Source organism: Argentina anserina, chromosome 7 (genome assembly GCF_933775445.1).
Source record: "Argentina anserina chromosome 7, drPotAnse1.1, whole genome shotgun sequence".
Classification (NCBI taxonomy): Eukaryota; Viridiplantae; Streptophyta; class Magnoliopsida; order Rosales; family Rosaceae; genus Argentina; species Argentina anserina.
In genome coordinates, this window is record NC_065878.1 from 5040659 (window position 1) to 5060171 (window position 19513).

The window sequence follows — 19513 nt, forward strand, 5'->3', positions numbered from 1 at the left end:
CAAAGCATTATTCCGATAAATTGATAACATCTTCTGGTTACTACTAGGGGTGTGAATCTGAGTTCATCAACAACATAGTGGAGCACAAATATTGTAGAAAATACAGCATAATATTAAGTTCGACTACTTTCATAAATAAGATTATAGAACCAGTCATCCATAAGTTCGATTCACAAATCTATACTTACAAAGAATATGCCAATGAACCAAATGGAAATATAATCTACCCTTTAGCCATTGTGCATCATGTTCAGAGATTAACCCAATAACAGCCAATTCCCGCCATAACTGCAACCAAATAACTTTGACTATATTCCCATAATGCTCTAAATTTTTTCTCAAGGGGGATAATTCGATTACATGATTTACATCAAACATACAATCCTGAGATTTCTTTCCCGTTTGAATGAATATATAGAGGCAACTACAACTACAAATAATGCTTTCAATGAGTCAACAATAAAGTTGTTTGTTGTTGTTGTTGTTGCTTTGTAGTTCTTTTTGTTTTGGTTTTCTTGATGTGGATTGAACTAATTCCATGGTGTTTCCATGGTAATTCACCCCTGTCTATTTTCATGTACAATAAGAAATGGCTTACACGTCATGACAACTGCAACTAACTCCACCAGATTCAAGATGAAGAAAACCATCTGGATACCTGTAAGCAAAAACGCAGCAGTAAATTTTCAGAACCTTCAAAAATCAGTTGATACTTATAGTTAGTCTGATGTAGAAACATAAATATTATCAAGCAACTGAATTATGAAAAGAAGGTGGTGAAAGTACATACAATATGCAAATTGAGATGATGAAAACAAGGTACATTTATTTCCTACTCTGATTATGAATGACCTCTGAAAATGTACTGCATTATCTGACTATATTCACTTAAGCGATCTCTAATCTGATTCTTTGTTACTCAATAATAAACCACTATCCCCTCAAGATCTAGCTGAATACTTGCTGGAGTTTTTTGTTCGGCAGGAGCTACAGAGTGGTTATCATTTCCATTCCAAGTTTCCAACAAGCACAAACGATATAATACAACAAAATAGATATTTGATGGCCAAGCATGCCAATACTTTGGCGTTGGGTTAGATTTGAGTTTCATTGGTACTGTGTTGTCTTCTGATTATGTAAAATTAGCTCAGCCTTATGATACCAAGGGCCATCCAAGTATATTGGGGTCAAAAACTGTTCTAAATATGTAAACATATGATTTTCCAAGTCAATGGATGGAAACAAAACTGTTAACTGGAAACATATCATTTTTGTAATAAGAACCAGTTACCCTAGAGCAGTAGAGCCTGGTAATCTAGATAACATAACTGCGTGATAAAATAATAATATGTACCAGGTAGAAAGGAAGCATCCAGGCGTTTTTGTGCCCAAGAAAACCTGTTAAGAGAAAATCATAATCAACAAAGCCTTATTTGAAATACCAAGACGTTGTAAAATATCTGACTGAGTATGATTTCAACTGTAAGCTGTATCAGGTGCTATTAAATTGTAATGCTGTGTGATTTCCTGGTGTCACAGCATCAGTAATCTCAATAACATCACAGAAATAAACAACAGAAAATATCGACAACTGTAAGTAGACATCTAAATAGAGATTGCAATAACAAATAAAATATATGTCTTGTATAAATAATCACATAACAATTACTACAGATCCAGGGCATTATCACTAACTAGATTATGGATTCATACATCGAATTCAATTAAGATAATCAAAGACTTACACTGTACCACCACCAGCTGGACCAACTGCCTTGAACAGCGACATCAGAGTCATAGCAATTCCATTAGCAGCACCTCTTTGACGCTGGTCCTGTTGTGCAGTTAAGATCAGGTTAAGACACCTTCAGTTGAAGACCACTTATACATGATATGAAAATAGAAGGTAAAAAGTAAAATTACCACAGCTCTGTTTTGGAGAATGAACAGGCCAGTGACGATCATGATCTAGTTACAAAGAAAGCTTTAAACGTCAGAAGAACATACAAATAGTTGACACATATCAGCTTCTGTGGTATAGCTAAGTGGATATTTGAAGTCCCATATGTACGTACAGATATGACATTTTTCGGCAGCGATGCAATATTTAACAGCACGGAGAGGGAAATCCCAGACAATAATGCTATAAAGGGGTAGCTTGACAAAAGAGGTATACTCAAAACCTGCAAACAGGATTATGTGCTAGCTCAAATATTATAAAAAGGGAAACTGAAAATGCAACCAAAGATTGGTGAGAGGATAATCCTCGAACTATCATATTAAAGAGGAGGTAAAACAAATGCAGTGAGGCAAGAGATAAGGATTACCCCTCCAATTCGAGCAATTCTTATAGGACCAAGCATCTTTTCCACATACGGGTACAGAGTAGTTTGAAAGACAAAAAGACCAAAACCTACAAGTTGATTTAGTTGTCAGAAATTTCCAACTACGTAGTATATTAAATGTTGTAAGTTGAATGATCAATTGCAGTAACTAGTATATATGGAATACAAAAGCTCATAATTCACATAAACCATCCCGAAATTTCATGCAAGTCCTTTTAAGCACCATGCATGCTATCTCAGGCAAATAGAGATAACATGCAGGTGATAGCTACAACTTTTTTGCTATTATAAGAAAGACCATAAACTCCCCTATTTTGGTATGTGAGAAGCTAAGACAGAGTTTAGGCTTGTTTGTTTAGAATTCAAAGGGAAAAAATTTACAATTTCCAGCAATTAACATTCACGTCAGCAGAGATCAATTTTATCCGTTACAGTAGTAAAAAGAAATTGTCCGTGATTGGCTTCAAAGGGTATTGCAATAATATAACAATAGATACAATACGAGCAGTGCATCATGCCAACCAACTTCAAACCAATAACGTAGTTACTGTAATTAACAAAATCATTATGGGATGAATGGCCAATGAAGATGATAATGTTACTTATATCATCTACACTAGAAACCTTCACAAGGAGTGGTATTTGATTCAAAGCAGTAACAGTAGTTACTATAATCAATAAAATAATCGTCTGCTATTCAACTTCATTGTATATTGGTGACTGCTACTCTACGGGACAGTAGCCATCTTCTATTCATCTTAATAGGAGATTTGTGACTGCTTTCTGTAACTTCCATTCTTCTACCGGACACTAATCATCAAGCTTAAAGATCAAATACCCCTTTTACCTGGACACCAACTTACTGACCTGTTGATTTATACTAGTCCCTTCAAACGGAATAACTTTATCCCCAGATAGTATGACCCAGAGCTCCTGGTTTTCGAACTCCTGAATTCTAAAAGTTGGCCTGATGCATGTAATTCTGTTGTTCTTTTCTAATTGTCTGTGGGGCCGAAAATAACAAAACCAGAATAAGTTATCCTCCGATTTTCCATTCTCCATTTGATACATATATCCTTCAAGTTCAGCATGTACTTAAAGAGACAGATCTTACATTATTAGCATCCAATTGGGTTCAATAAGAACCAAGACAGGGTTTATTCATTTATTATACCCAACTTATGGTTTTGAGTCTACTGGAACTAATGAAATTTCACTTGAATTACGATGTAGGTGTCTTAATGGTATATCATGTCTCCTTATCTTATTTCTGAAGTCCCTGGGAGTCTGTACATGTTATATGAAATGTGATCACGAAATGTCAAATAGTGCAGACATATCAATTGATTATTTGCTAAATGTGTAATGGGTAATACTAAAATTGGAGAAAATTAAAAGCCATTGAAATAGAAGGGGAGATATATTAACATGTGATCCCATTTTAGCAATGCAAAATGTGGATCAACCAATGAGCATAAGGAAATATTAAACAGTACCTGAGATTGCTAGAACTTCACCAACATCCTCAGTTGAGTAGCTTAAACCCCCTAACTTTCGAGGACTCTCCGCCCATAATGAGAATATCTGATTTTTTATTGACAGATAAAATGCACTTATTAGCCCATACTTGGATGGAAATGCTAGCAGACTATATATACAGTTGGAACCAAAATTAAAAATAAACATTACACCAGCATTTTGTATGATAATTTGGCGTTGCTGTCATGCTAATACTGTTATAATTGAAGCACAAAAATCCTACAAGTCCTCAAACTAATTGAAGTTCTGTTGTATTTTTCATTATTTATTTTTTGTCCGCTCAGAGGTAAGACCAAACTATGTCCTGACTCTGCTACCAAAGTTCAAAGTATCATCGATACCAATGTAATAAAACTCCATTTTGATCAAATGCAGCAATTAGAATTCTATGTCTCAGCAAGAAAGAGAATCTGAGAATGTTAAGCATTTTGTGCACTCATATTTCAAACCAATCAGACTAAACTTGTACCAAAATTGCAAGAAACCATTCAAAGGAAGGAAACCAAATTTTATTTATTTATTTTTTTAAAAATTGTGGAAAGATCAATGTCTGCTAACATGAAAAAGGTACTAAATACCTCTGTGTAAGCCATGTCGTGGAGTGAAAAAACACAATAAACAATGATTGATGACATTAATGGCCAATTCTTCATGAGGTTTTCTTTAGGCTTTTGCTCTTCAGATTTTTGTTTCATTATATTTGCATCTGACCCACAGGATGCAAACTCCAATCCTTCAACAGAATTATCATGTGATCTGGCGTTTTCATTGTGATTGTGTAAAGTTTCCTGCAACCACTTAGATAAAAGATTAGTTGCTACTACTTGCAATTTCAATTAGTCTCTACGAGCCGTGCCACATAATATATACTTTTAATTTATAAATTATAAAAATAAAATTAGAAAGGTCAGGGGGGAAATCAGAAATGGCCTTATAACCATGTTATGGACATAGTATACAGGTGAATTAAATTATAATAGTCAAAGATATAGAGAGAAGATATGTACCGGCAGCCAGAAACATGCAATGGTTACTCCGAGAGCAAAAACCGAGATACAAAGGCAAGGTAAGAAGTATGGAAACCTGCATTACAGTTTCACATGTTGGAATATCATGGGGTAACAGTTGAACAAATTGCAAATGGTCAGACATGACCGTCTCACTTCCCATCACTTAAGGAATGAGTGTGAAACTCACTTACCTCCCAAATATAGAGTCCGGGGAAAATATAGCGGGATATTTCTCTGCTGGCTAAATTTAAAAACAATAATTTAGAAACATTTGATTTAGAGACAGGAGTCAAATAGCAAAACACAGAGCATACATATATGTCATCATTGGTGTCTAATAGCTCTAACAGTCATATACTAAAAGAATGTGCTTTTTGCAAGCCCCAGAATAGGTCAGCGAGAAAAAATGGTTCTTATTTTCACCTTGTAGAATAATCTTTCACTGAACATTTTAGAGTGCAGACATAAAAATATATAGTCCTTGGGGTTTGACACAAAAACAAACAGAAAATTATCTATTCATCCCACATCGATTGGAAATGATAGCTAGAAAGAGATAATTACTTATACTTGCGCCCCTTTTATCCTACACTTTCAAAATACCACCTTACCAATACTCGATTAAACGATAACATATGTGGAAATATGTAATATATCAAATTATCCACCCTATTCTAAAAATTAAGAAACCAAAGTATGGTTGTAGTAGTCAAATTGATGAAACACTCTTCCACCGTTTAACACTCTTCAACTCATATTGATGAGGAATCACAACATTCCATTATAGGTAAGAAAAAATTACATGATGATTTTATCCTCATGGAATCTGTCAAAATAAGTTCAGCAAACTTCAAGAAAAGCAAGGTCATATTAGGCTGAGTTCAAAATAATTTCACACATACTCAGATTACAGCATTTATGAGTGCGTTTCATCGCCTGAAGTCAGATGAAGTAACATTACCTGCGCAAAGAATCCTCCCATAGCTGGACCAATAATCAATCCAATACCCCATGCTGTGCTAACCTGAAATCAAATAGTCTTAATTCAGGAATAGTAACTGTACAATTGTAAGACTTGTATATAAACAACAAACATGACTCACTGTTGACATCCCTAACGCTTGGTGTTCTTCCCGAAAGACTTCACTTGCATATGCCTGGTCATGCAGGTAAATCAAATAAGAAAACTAACCCATGAATATTGACAAGTTAGCAATTCCATCATTTATAATACTATCTATAACAATTTGATACCTTTATTGGGCCAAGCAAACCATTTAAACTTCCTAGAAGAAATCTTGTAATGATGGCCATCCAAAAGTTTACACTGAGTCCAAAGAGAGTATTGAAAATAACCCTGAGACAACAAAGATACACATATCAGAAATCTGCCAGAAAAGCATCCATCCCTAATAACTCCAGAAAAACTCATTTGCAGAATTGCATTTACTAACACTGCAATAGTCCCTATTATTATGACAGGTTTGCGACCATAGCGATCAGCCACTATTCCCCAAAAAACTGATGTCAGTGCTCTTCCAAGCATAAATGAAGAACCTTCAAAATATATGGAAGCGTGTTAAGAGCACCAAAAACAAAAACAGAACATAAATGTCAAAATTAAACAAATTTAGTCACCAAGAAAAATTGATGACTTTTGACCAAAACAAATTTGATGACAATAATCTCACCTACATACCCAGCATAGAACCCAATATCTTCCTCTCTATTTGTTATATGAAAATCTCTAATCTGTGATGCAAACAACACTTAGTATTCTGCAATCATTAGGATCTCAAGTAGAATTCATTGGGTTCTGAAGGTTGCAAGTTACAGAGTGTTTATAAAACACAAGAAGGAGAGAATACAAAACAGCAAGTGAGCACAATACACTTTCATTTTGTTACGAAAAAGAATTCATCACATTTCTGGAAAGGATTGCTATTGGGCGATGTGCAGTAATGCTTTTGAGAATGTGAAGAGGAAGGATCAACACGTTTTGTAGAAAAGGGTTCGGTTTTGGTCATCTTTATGGTCATAAATTTCAGAAACATCTCCTTTTCTGCACTTCATTTATATCAGAATGCAAGTGTTTTTTAAGTTCACTGTAACTATCTGGTCACGATATTTGTTTGAATGAATTAGCTGGTATGTTCCATGGTAATTAATTCTCAGACATATCAGCAATAAAAGTTAAATTTCTTTCTGAAGATTTAAAAACTTGATCAGATTCCCACACATACAATAATACATAGTGCATTTATAAAAATGCAATGAAACAAAAAGAAGGAAAAAGGTTAGAAACAAAGAGATACACAACTTGAGGGAAAAGAACTGTGGTGCAATAAGACAGATAGGCTACTGTGTGTCTTTCAAGTTCAAGACGATGACATATACTCTAACTTTACTTCAGCTCTTGATCCATTATAGAAATGGAAATAAATAGCAGGGTGAATATATTGTAGTTCATGCACTGAATAAAGTTTGCGGAATTTATATTCTTTGTATCACCTTTAGAGTGGTTCTTAATTTCTTTATATTACGAAAGAACTCAAAACAAATTCTTATAAGGTTATGCAGAACTTGTAATGATTTTGGAAAATCACACAGAAAGTTCTAAAAATGGTAATAAACTAATAATGGTGTCAGTCGAAATATAGATTGTCTGAAAGCTAAAGCATATACAGGCTTACAGGACAAGAGATCAACAGTTTGAGAGCCAAGTCGGTGTGTTATGTCCCTAAATATTCAGCAAACAAGATTGAGATTTCTTTCATTTTTCAGATAAAAATTCACAGGTAGCAAGCACGAGCATTTCGAAAGACATGCGCAAACAAAAGTCAATATTTTTTTGAATGTATCGCAATCAGGAAAAGAATAGGGGATGCATTCAGTAGGTAGCGGCCACTAATATTCACTACCCAGATTCTGATAAGGCAAAATAGAACCCTTAGCACTAAATTGGACTGTCTGGAAATAATCCTGTTCCATAAACAGACGGCCAATATTCATTCAATTTCATTGTCATAAAAATCCAACAAAAGTAACAAGAGCTGAACGTAAGTATAACACTTACCATAAAATAAAGAAAGGGAAACAGAGATGATATAGGCAGCGCTGAAAATATCAAAAATACTGAATCAGGATCAGAAAATTTGCTATAAATTAGAAGCCAGTGAAAAGAGATGAAACCAAAAATTAAATCATAATTACAAATGATTGAATATCCAGAAATTATTGACCAAAAAAGAATATCCAGAAATTCTACTGTACTTCAGATTTTCTACAGCAAAGAAGTTGTAAATGCTTCAGAAAGTGAATTGTAATATCTCAAGCTAGTGACAAACGAATTGAACTCTAGCAAGCTACCCCTTGTAAATGCTATCCTTCACAATAGAAGCAGACAACTCAACACTTGCACCAGTGCACAGCATTCTTAATATTTGAATAATAGACCATTTAACCCAAAAATTCACCCTATTCATGGCCGCTGAGTCGATTATAAATTCTTGTAAAACATTTTACCCCATATAGCCTTTTAATCGATTACAAACTGTGTTATGACACACCTAACAGGTTTTGAGTGCTTCCAAGAAAACATCCCTGGTAACTTGTACTAAAACCATTGTTTTTCCATAGTTGTTGTAATCTCAAACCTCAAATTAAATCAATGAACCAAAGTTGGTTAATTGTAGACCACACATGTTAGCAGAAATGCAAAATCTATCCATGATCATATATTATGTGTCAAACCATTTGCGACACATGATTGAACACAGAAATGAATGAATGAATGATACTAAAAGGAAAACTTACCGGCAGAGAGAACGATCATCCAGATAGATAGCCATAAGCTTTCGAACAGGGACGCCTCGTTGCAGCTCCTTCTCATCTTCCACCTTACAACCTGGACAATTTTCATAGTATACCTTCTTCAACAAGCTCTCCCTGTACTCCTCCCCCTCTGCAGCCATGCTTTGCTTCCTTTCTTTGATTCAACCCAATAACGAAAATGGTGAAAGAAACGTGAAGGGTTTTCTCTTTCACTCAATTATTTGCCATAATTGTTGTTTGCAGCTTAATAAATGGTTACTGGGATGCATTCTCATGGAACGCATTGCCATCATTGCAGGCGTCAGCAAAAGTCACAGTACAGTGAAATATTCATGACAAAGATTTGAAGGCAACGATACCCGAGAAAAATTAACGACAAAATGATGGGGTTTGAATCACCATGCTCCTCCAGTCCTCGCTCCCAACCTCAGCTTTGTTTTCTTGTCAGGTCTTAAGGATTAATCTAATTTAAGTAATAATCTATTCTGCGTGTGATTATCATGTCTCTCGTGTAAGTGCACTATGTGGAGGTACGTCGAATACGAAAAGGAAGCGAAAACCAAAGGAAATCATTACCAAAAAAAAAATACCAAAGGAAGTAATAATCTATTCCGCATGTGACTATCATGTCTCTCGTGTAAATTAACGTGTCACTTGACTTGTCCGTCGTTTTCAATAGCTCGGTGAAGGGGTCATCACGGGCTAGGGCTAGCACTGCCCTAAAATTTATGGCTTAGGTCGGGCCGGAATTTGATAAAGTCAATAAAATAAAATGTAGGGCTGCAGTAAGGCCACGATGTGTAAGCCTTCCGTCCGCCTTAACGGTCAATTCCTCTAGGGCTAATAAGGCCGGACCTGCCCAACATATAGGACTAAAGGGCTAAAACAGGTTGAATTTCGCATTAGGTTTATAAAATTAATTGAAATAAATATATTATAGTTATTTTTTTCCTCAAAATTTAGCTATATAATTATACACATAATATAAGATTGATCTTTTTAATTTATAATCATATTTTGCAAACATATATATAATTGATTTAGCTTAAGAAATTTATAAATAAAAGCCGAAATGCAATGAACTTTCACTCAAAATTAAAGGTTATTTAACCCAAGGGGTTTGGTGTAGTGGTAATGTAGGCTGCATCTGCATGTTGGGCGAATGCTAATGTGATACTCCTGGTAATAAGAGGTCACTAGTTCGATCATCCGCATGTGAAAAACACCCCCTGGGGAGGGCCTGTACCGTATCTGCTCTCCGGGCCCGGAGTGGTAGACGTGGCACCCGTCCACCATTTTTTTGTACCAAAAAAATTAAAGGTTATTTAACAAAATAAAAATAAAACTTATAAAATGAATAAAAAAATAAAGATAAGTTATATTGTATATGTAATAGAAGAAACATATTTTAAAAATATATAAAATATATGTTATTATTATGACCAAAAGGACGGACTTTTAGGGTCAGGCGAGGTTTAGTCTTATAAAGGTCATTATACTCGGGTTGTATGATAGGGCCGTGTTTTTTTTTTCACAACCCTTATTATAAAAAATCTTAAGCCCGCCCTTGCATTACAGTGGGCCGTGCCGAGCTTGGCCCTTTAGAGTAGGGCGGTCTGGGCTTTAGGCTTTAGGGCCGGATGAAGAGACCTAATTCGGTGATACAACTTTCTTTCCTCGAAATTTTCTATGCGTTATTCTTTTGACCAAATATTTCATTATGATATAGTAGGTTGGAGTTAGTACTGATATGCAAAACTACAAAGAGTCCTAATGTAGATGTAGACAAAATTGAATGCTTTGTCGAACTCAATGATGAGTGTTTAAAAAGTGGGGAGATCTGGGGTCGGGGGCTAGGACTCGTCAACTTTGCCTATTTAAAACATTGCACGTTTTGCAGTTGTGAATCGTAGCCCCTCAACTTAAATGAATAAAATAGATCGAAATGACGCATGAATTATAAACTTGCATGAATAAATTACAAGTCATATGTGGCTCTAAGGAGCGAGGGGGAGGCGCGGTCTGAGGTCAGAAGATGTGGATAGTGAGTCGTCCGTGGCGGCCTGTGTTGATATTGATCGGGCTTTGCCGACAACCTGTTTCCCTGCAAGGATAGACTCTTTGTAATTGGGTTCGGTTTGCTTGGCTTTAGTTGTGCCCAATCTAGGTAGCTACGTTTTCTCTCTTTTTCAGTTATTGTTTCTGACTTTCTACTTTCTTTAGGTGTAGGTTACCCTAAAGAAAATGGATTATCCTCATACCGAAGCAGGCATGTGGTGGCTGCGATCTTCTTGCAACTTGATTGAGCTTGGATTGTATCCCAAGTTTCATTTTATTTATTTAGAATATTTTGTGTTCTCGAGAAATAGGTGTGAGTGTTGTCTCGAGAATGAGCACATTTTGTCTCTTGTCTACTCTACGACAACGGTGAGTATCTTGCATTGTCAAGTGGTAACCGTCTACTAAAGACAAAATGAAGTTTATGGACGATTTTATGTTTGGTGGGAATATAATAGGGGAAACTGTTTGTATCAAAAATATGCGGTTTTGAGTGACTAACTTTTTTCGTGTATGTCTCCTGTCACATCCCAGAATGGATAATAACAATATTAGAGTTAAAAATTTCGACTAATAAGCGAACAAACGAATTTAGTTCTTTTGAACACTCGTCTTTTAGAAAATCTGTACAAATTTTTCGCAATAGAAAGAACAAGTGAAAGAAGTTTCCAAACGTAACTTGAATTGAAAATTCAAATTACAAAATGGAAACTCAAATGCAACTTTACAAATAGAAATTATTGAGAATATAAATGATTATGCGACTTTGGAAACACACTTGGAATGATTATGCAAGCTTTACAAACAACTTGAAGATCAATGAAAGGTGATCAAAGAGTCACCGGCCCAAAAACAAATACAACTATGGCAACCCAAATTATACAATAACGGTGACATACAAGAGTTATACACCTCAGAATTTATATAGCAAATGATACAAGAAATAAGAGAGAACTAATAATCTAAAAATGACTTCAAACGGCTCAAATGATGTGTACTCTTAAACTTCACGTTTCTTAAACCCTTGCTATATCCTAACCTGCACAGAAGAACTATAGTAGGGGTGAGCTACGTCCTCGCTCACCCAGAGGGGTCTGCCCACCTATTTTGTTTGAAAATAAGATAGGTTAAGTTTTATGAAAACTTAAATAGTTTAGATGTGAGCACGTGCTTTAAATCATTTATAAAATAAAAAAAGCACATTATGTTATCATTTACGAGAAAACAATGCAAAACATGCGTGATGACTATCAATAATCATCAGTCAGTTGTGACCAAAACCTAGCGACTAGGAGGCGAATGAATCACCTCGTAAGTCGAAAAAAACTGCCTCTGTAGCAACAACAGAGAAGCGATAGTGTCCATTTACTGGAATGTCCTCAATAGTAACAAATGGATCTAATAATAAACAGGACATTGCCCCTCTGGAGGTTCACGGTCATTGACACCGTAGGATTACCTAGAATGCTAGGGTCTCGTTCACTCTCATGTCTACACACCAATGTCACAATCCGTCTATCCTCGGGTTTTAGCATATGCAATTTTCATCAATAAACAATCGCCGAGGCATAAACAATGAATTTAAGGGCACGAAATACACACAGGGGGTTAGCTCACCCTACCTGAATTAAAGTGCAGAATCCTCGCTGCTATTCCAGTTCCGAAATAACGTTGTTGTTGTTGCTCCAGCTTTGTACGATTTCGTTGCATCAATTCTGAATCGATTTATCAAAGAGTCAATACTAATTTCTTAGTATCATAAATTGACTCGATTCTGTATTCCTATTTGACCAAAAAAAGTCAAAGGTTGACTTTTAGTTAACCAATTATTGACTAATTCTCGGAACGACGACTTTATTATTTACCGACATATTTCTAAGTTAAACGGTTCTCGATTTCCGAACCGGGCGGAAATCAAAACTAATATTATTCATAATTAAGTGTTACGTTAATCGTCGTCATTTTAAACAAATTAGGTTTTGACCAAGTTACCTCATGTAAAAGTAAAACTGTTAAAATCATTTGGTAAAACAGTAATAGGTAACTTATGATAAAATCTTAAAACAGTAAAATTGTAACTTTCTGCCATGTACAGTAAAGTAATTTCACACTGTAGTAAAACAGTAAAAGGGTAAAGTTAAAAAAGTAAAAACCATGGATTTTACCCTTTTCACTTCCGATCGATTCTCTCAATACAAAAAGTGACTCCGATTAACAACAACCAACAAGAATTTCATTCACAAAAGCTTCTCAACAACTCAAAATCGCCAAATCAATTTAACAGAGGTAGGAATGGATGGATTCACTACCTCGTTGAGTCCAGGAAAGAGAGACAAATTGTGTTATGTTCCCGAGCTGCTGCATTTCATTTCCCGAGCTACTGCATTTCATCTCCCGAGCTGCTGCACTTCTAGAGATCCTCCCAACTCTTAAAGAAGTTGTCTCGTCGTCGGGAATCCACAAAAATAATGACAGAAAGAGGGAATTTCAATTAGGCTCCAATTTGTGAAGTTGGAAATGAAAATTGAATTAGAGATGATAATAAGAGGCTAGACTTACCAATCAATGAAAATTGACTAGCTTCGCTGGAAAAGAGGAGAACGATGGAGGAGATGCAGAGGCGTTAAACCCAAAAAAAAGAGAAGCTTGAATCAACTTCATTCAATGAAATTGAAGAATGAATTTAATTAGGGATGAGGATTGGAGGACTGGGCTTACCAAACCGTGGTCAAGGATGCTTGCCGGAGCTCAAAACCAAGTCGGAATCCACAGAGCTTCTCCAATTATTAATTTATATATTCAATTGAGTCTATATCAATTCTCAAATTTTTATTATCTTATTAATTTAACATATTAGTTTCAAATTGGAAACAGCCAAAAAATATTATTTTAACGAGATTATTAATTGATCGGATATTATTTTAATGAGATTCTACTGTATCTCTTTTTTTACTATGCTACCTTATTTTTTATGTAAATGTATAACTATGCAAATCTCTACTGTTGCGGTATGAAAATGTTCACGTAGATTCTGCTGTCTGCAGGGAACTATTGCTAGACTTTATAATGCTTCAAACTATAGTTATATAACTACAACGATTAATTTTTTTAGTCTTATAATAATTCCTTTTTTGTTTGATCTGTGAAGTAGACCATGTGCTTGTTTGATATTCTTTATCAGACCAAAGATGTATACTCTAAAGATCAATACCTTAAGATTGTGGCAATGAAAAAGCCATCAATTAGATCAGAAGAAAACATAATATAGATAACTGCATGTTTTATCTACTTACCTTGTATTATTGTTATCATAGTCAGTGACTTCAGTAGTTCCCAGGAAAATAGTATCACTCATAAAATGTACATTTATTTCTCTCGAAGTCACGATATGCAATCTTGAACTGTACTGGAACATTTTCCATCACTCAGTCATCTATACTTGAATGTCTATTACCTCTTATCACCCAGTGTTTCTCTTGTTCAGGGATGGAGTGAGTGAGTCACAGTTCGACCAAGAATTGAATGTAGAATTGGATCAGATTATTGAGGTCATCCATAACTGATCTATAATTTCTTTGTACATGCTTCAGTTTAGTAAGAGAAAAAATGTCTTAACTCTTCACTTGGGATTCTTTATATCTTGCAGGCCTGCAAGTTCCTTGATGAGAGCTGCTCACCAAAGTTCGTGGTTATTATTGCTCAAAAGAATCTTCATACAAAATTCTTCCGGACTGATAGTTCTCCGGACAATGTTCCACCTGGTTAGTCATTTTACCGTTGGTAACAAATATAATGTCAGATTGAAAGAAGAAAATGAGCTTTTCATTGTTTACTGCTGATCTTTTTATGACTTCATCGCAGGAACTATAATTGACAACAAAGTCTGACATCCAAAGAACAATGATTTCTACTTGTGTGCTCATGCTGGGATGATTGTTATCCAATACACTATGCTCATGGAGCTGCAGCGCAGATGAGTCAGTTTATTAAGTTCGACGAAATGTCAGAGACTGCTTCAAGCCAAGGTGGTTCTGGTGGTGTTACTGTTCCTGGAGCTGTACCAGTGCAGAAATTACCACAGCTACAAAAAAAATGTTACCAACTCAATGTTCTTTTGTTAGAATTTTGTATCCTATGTTACTCGTAGGTTATTTTTTCTAGGAAGGATTGAACTTTCGATGTTTGTTGGTTTCACATCGCACTGGACATAGGATATATTGACGATTAATTTGCTCATTCCTAAACAATTTTAATTTGATATTAAATCCCTTTAATTCAGGACAAGGTCAAAGGTAAAAACTGGTATGGATCAGTACATTCAATTTCTAAACTTAATCCCTTCAACAACTAAATTGGGTCCAGATTGTTATAGTTGTACTGTGAGTAAAATGACTTTTGAAATTGCTGTGAGCAAAATAATTTTTGAAACTATTATGAGAGAAAGCAGTTGAGGCGTTTGGTAAATTGTTTTCAAAACTATTGTGGGAGCGAAAAGCTATTATTTGTATTTGGTAAATTTTAAATAAAAATGGCTTTTAGTATGTATAATTACTAAAATGTTAATAAATGTTTAAAGTTTTATTAAAATGGACAAAATGATTCATTCACTTTTAATTTGTGTATTAATGATCTGAATTATGCACTATGGGATATTTCAATTGTTAGTATAATTGTTTGCAAATGTTTTGGTTATACGTTGTTTGAACCAAATAAACAATTTACGTTAAAACTCTTAAATTTTCAACAAAATCCATCTAGAATATTACACAAAATATTTATCCACCATAATTAAATTGAATAACTACACAAAATATATTAGAGTCGATTTAAATTGCAACTACAATGTATCCATTAGACTTTGTGCAATCATATTTCTTAGCACCACTATTTCTTGTCTTCCCACACCATCTTCTTCATACTCATTATCCTCCATATCATCACCAATTTCTTCATTTGGGTAATCATCATCTTCATAAAAATCTTGATCTTGTTGAGCATACCTTCTTATATAATTATGAATAGACATGGTAGCAATAACTATTTGTACTTGTTTTTCATAAGAAAAACTTGGCATATCATGTAAAATACTATTTGTTTTTTCAAACCCCAAACGTACGCTCAATTATACTCCTAAGGGAAGAATGTGTGTCACATCCCGGATTGAACATGAACAGTATATTAGGATAAAGGATATTAGCAAGCGAACAGAGCAATTAGGTTTCGCTCAGACACTCACTAACGTGAACAAGTGAATAAAAATTTTTGACAAGACAAACATGTTTTCACGAATAAATAATAATACTTTACATTTCCGCAAAAGTAAATAATTTATACAACAAATAACGCGGAAGGTAGCGCTAGTGCCACCGTCCCAATACTAAACATATTTAACAACCCAAAAACTAAATAAAAAGTGGCAAAATACTAAGAGGAGACCTTGGAGAAACTTTACTCGAAAACATTAGTACAAGACATGAGAAAGAGATGCATGAGGGTGAACACGAACGCTAACTCTCAAATGAGGCTCCTAGCTTCAGAAATCACAATCGAACCTACAAAGGAACTAAAGTAGGGGTGAGCGTCATCCTCGCTTACCCAGTAGAGGCCAGCCCGCCCGCCCATGAGGTTTGAAAATCAGGTAAGGATAAGTTTTATAAAACATTGAGGGTATGTTTTGGACGTCCAGAGAACACCATATTCAAAACATAATGCAAGTTTAGGAATATCATGCTAAAATAGTTTGTGGAGCTCCAAATGTAGGGTAAGGCGAATTCAACTTCAAGCAATGCTCGACCAATCCTAGCGACTAAATAGTCAAGGCCAACTACATGTCTATTGTAGCACAAAGTAGCAAGAGTGTCCATTTAAACGGAATGTCCTCAATAGTATAGAATAGAATGGATCCAATAATAAACAAGGCATTGCCCCTCCGGAGGTTCATGGTCATCGACACCGTAGGATTACCTATAATGCTAGGCTCATGTCACTCTCACGTCAACACACGCGAGAATTCACTATTTACCCTATCACGAAATCGTGTCTAGTCTTGGGTTTTCGCAACATTTAATGCATCATAAATCATTCAACCGAGAACTAGACTATATAATTATAATCGGCCCAAAATCAACATTGGAGGGTTAGCTCCCCAACCTGGAATGACGTGCAGAATCTCAACTGTTATCCAAATCGATAAAAGTAGCTGCTACTGCTGCTCCACTGCTCGATCTCCTAGCATCAACTCTGAATTTATGAATCACATAAAGAGTCAATTTCAATTCGAAAATCAAAGATAAGTTGACTCAACCCTTTTCCTAGTTTGACCAGGAAAGTCCTTTGACTTTTTGTTGACGAAGTTTTTCCTGGTTTGACCAGGAATTAACCATGTTAATCAATTCTCAGAAAATCCGAAAATAATCCTACTTCAATAGTCGACCGATACTAAGCATACTTTATAGTTATAAAAGTTACTTAGAATCATATCGATGACTTATTTATTATATCGACACATGGCTAAGTTAAATAGTTCTCGATTCTCGAACCGGGTGAGAATCGGAACTAACATTAGTCGTAACTAAAAGTTATCCTTATTCGTCGCCTTTTTAGTTAAAATTAAGTTTTCACTAAGTTACTGTAGGTAAAAGTAAAATCGTTAAAATCATTTAGTAAATGGTAAAAAGGTAACTTAGGAGAAAACCGTAAAAGTCAGAGTCAAACAGTAAATAGTAACAGTAAAACTGCCATAGGTATTTTGGTAATTTCACATCATAGTAAAACAACTAAAAGCGTAATAATAAAACAGTAAAAACCAAGGGTTTTCACCCTCTTGTTTCTCGACCAGCAATCCGACCTAAAAGTCTACTCCGATCACCACAAAACCAAAATGCAGAAACATTGAAAGGTTCACCACATTCCAACAAGTTCAAATCTAAAAGGAAAGAAGGAAAATGAGGCAATTTGCAGCAACATTGAAAGCTTCACCTCTCAGACTCAAAACGCAGTCGAGGCTGCTGCACTTCCTCCATGTTACTGCTACTGTCCCAAAAGCTTATGTCCTTCATCAAGATCATCTCATCGACGCAAAGATGAGGAAAAAGAATTATCGGCATTACGAGGGTCACGGCAGAGACAGGAAAGAGTGATTTTAGGTTCCAATTCGATGAAATACAAAGAAAGAACATGATCAAAAAGGCTACTTGAGCCTAACTTACCAATAAGATGTGTACAAGCTCGATGATGCTCTTGGAATCCCTGGAAGGAGAAAGCTCGAAGGCGGAACACAGTGGTGGTAACAAAACCCAGAAAACAAAGAACAAGAATTTAAGCTTAGTTAATTGAATCAAAAGAGGAGCTGAACTGGGTTTTGAGGAACGAGAATCAAGCTTACCAAACGAGACGGTTTTTTAGCTCAAATCAGCCGCCGGAGCTCTTCGTCGGAGTCCCTCTGCAACAACTCCAATTTCACCAAAATTGGGGTTGTTTGGGGAGGTTTCTAATATGAGGTGGTGAGTATAAATTTGTGGTTGCATGTTGGCTCCCTTGTTCGAGGATGGCAGCACAAGGCTGAGAAGGTGGCGGTGTGGTCTCGGTGGAGGAAGAAGGAAAAGAAAATCAAAGAAATGAGGGAGAAGAAGAAGACGTGAGGAAGAAAAAGAAAAGGGAGAGAGAGAGAGAGAGTTGGGCTCGGGCCTTGGGTTCGGGTCAAAAGATTTTGGGCTTTTTCTTAAAAGTCTGAAAACAAATACCCAAAACAGAAAATTATTTTTAAAATAAAACGCAACTTTAGAAATTTGTAAAAACAAAACCGAGCGTCGGAAAAATATTCTGAAAACATTTTCGAGCTCATGGCGACATGTAGTCTAATATCGACATATTAAACTATGTACTCGACATTTAATTAAATGTTAGTTATTCCTAAAGTGTCAGTAATCGAGATTAGAAATATCGGGTCTTACAATGTGCATGATTGAATACTTCTTTATGACCCGTAGGTTCATCACCTCTACGAAAATGTGGAAGGTGATATCGCTCACCTTTGTACGGTCATAAATAACCCTTTTGTTGTGGATAATCGGCATCCACTAAATAATATTTTCCTGAATTAAAGAGTACAAAATGAATATTTAGTCTATAGTTTAGAAATTACCGTTTGAAGGATGTGGAAAATTTGATCGAGGGTCTTGTGTAGCATATGAAAATACCAATGTTTTAAAAATCCCCGCCTAGGACCGCCTAGGCGCCCGGAGACCCTTAGTCGCCTCAATTTTGGGCCGATAAATCCCCGATTAATCCTCTGGGCGCTGGTTTTTAGCTGTCCGTCCGATTAACGCCTAGCGTTTTTTAGAACCTTGAAAAATACTCTACTATCATGAGCAATGTCTTCCCACCTTGCACATACAAATATGAATTGCATGTCAAAGTTGCATACAGCCATCTCATTTTGGGTGGGTGACCCTTTCCTACCAATATATGACACTACATTTTTTGGAGAAACCACAGCTTGCACATGAACCCCATCAATTGCCCCAATGCAGTCCTACAAATTTGTAGTAATATGTTATCTTGATTTAAACAAATATCTATGGATATTAAAGTGACAAGTATTGGATATAACAATATACATACCTTAAAATGAGGCATATACCTTCCATCACTCTCAATCTCTTTCGGAGTGCTCCTAAATTCGGGATCTAATGGTTTATAAGCTCTTTTGCCATATTATAGAATATA

At 35.6% G+C, this 19513-nt stretch overlaps 1 protein-coding gene across 1 annotated transcript; it reads right to left on the reverse strand.

Annotated features, from left to right (window-relative positions):
- Positions 1–347: 347 nt before the first annotated feature.
- LOC126803254 (protein ZINC INDUCED FACILITATOR 1-like) lies at positions 348–6452 on the reverse strand. The gene is made up of 14 exons (XM_050531047.1): positions 6349–6452; positions 6149–6251; positions 5998–6051; positions 5856–5918; positions 5086–5135; positions 4892–4967; positions 4463–4672; positions 3842–3929; positions 2328–2413; positions 2076–2183; positions 1924–1968; positions 1746–1834; positions 1355–1398; positions 348–658 (listed from the first exon to the last, which is right to left on the reverse strand). The coding sequence occupies exons 1-14, from the start codon at positions 6438–6440 to the stop codon at positions 558–560; spliced, it is 1209 nt and encodes a 402-aa protein (XP_050387004.1). The 5' UTR covers positions 6441–6452; the 3' UTR covers positions 348–557.
- Positions 6453–19513: the final 13061 nt, after the last annotated feature.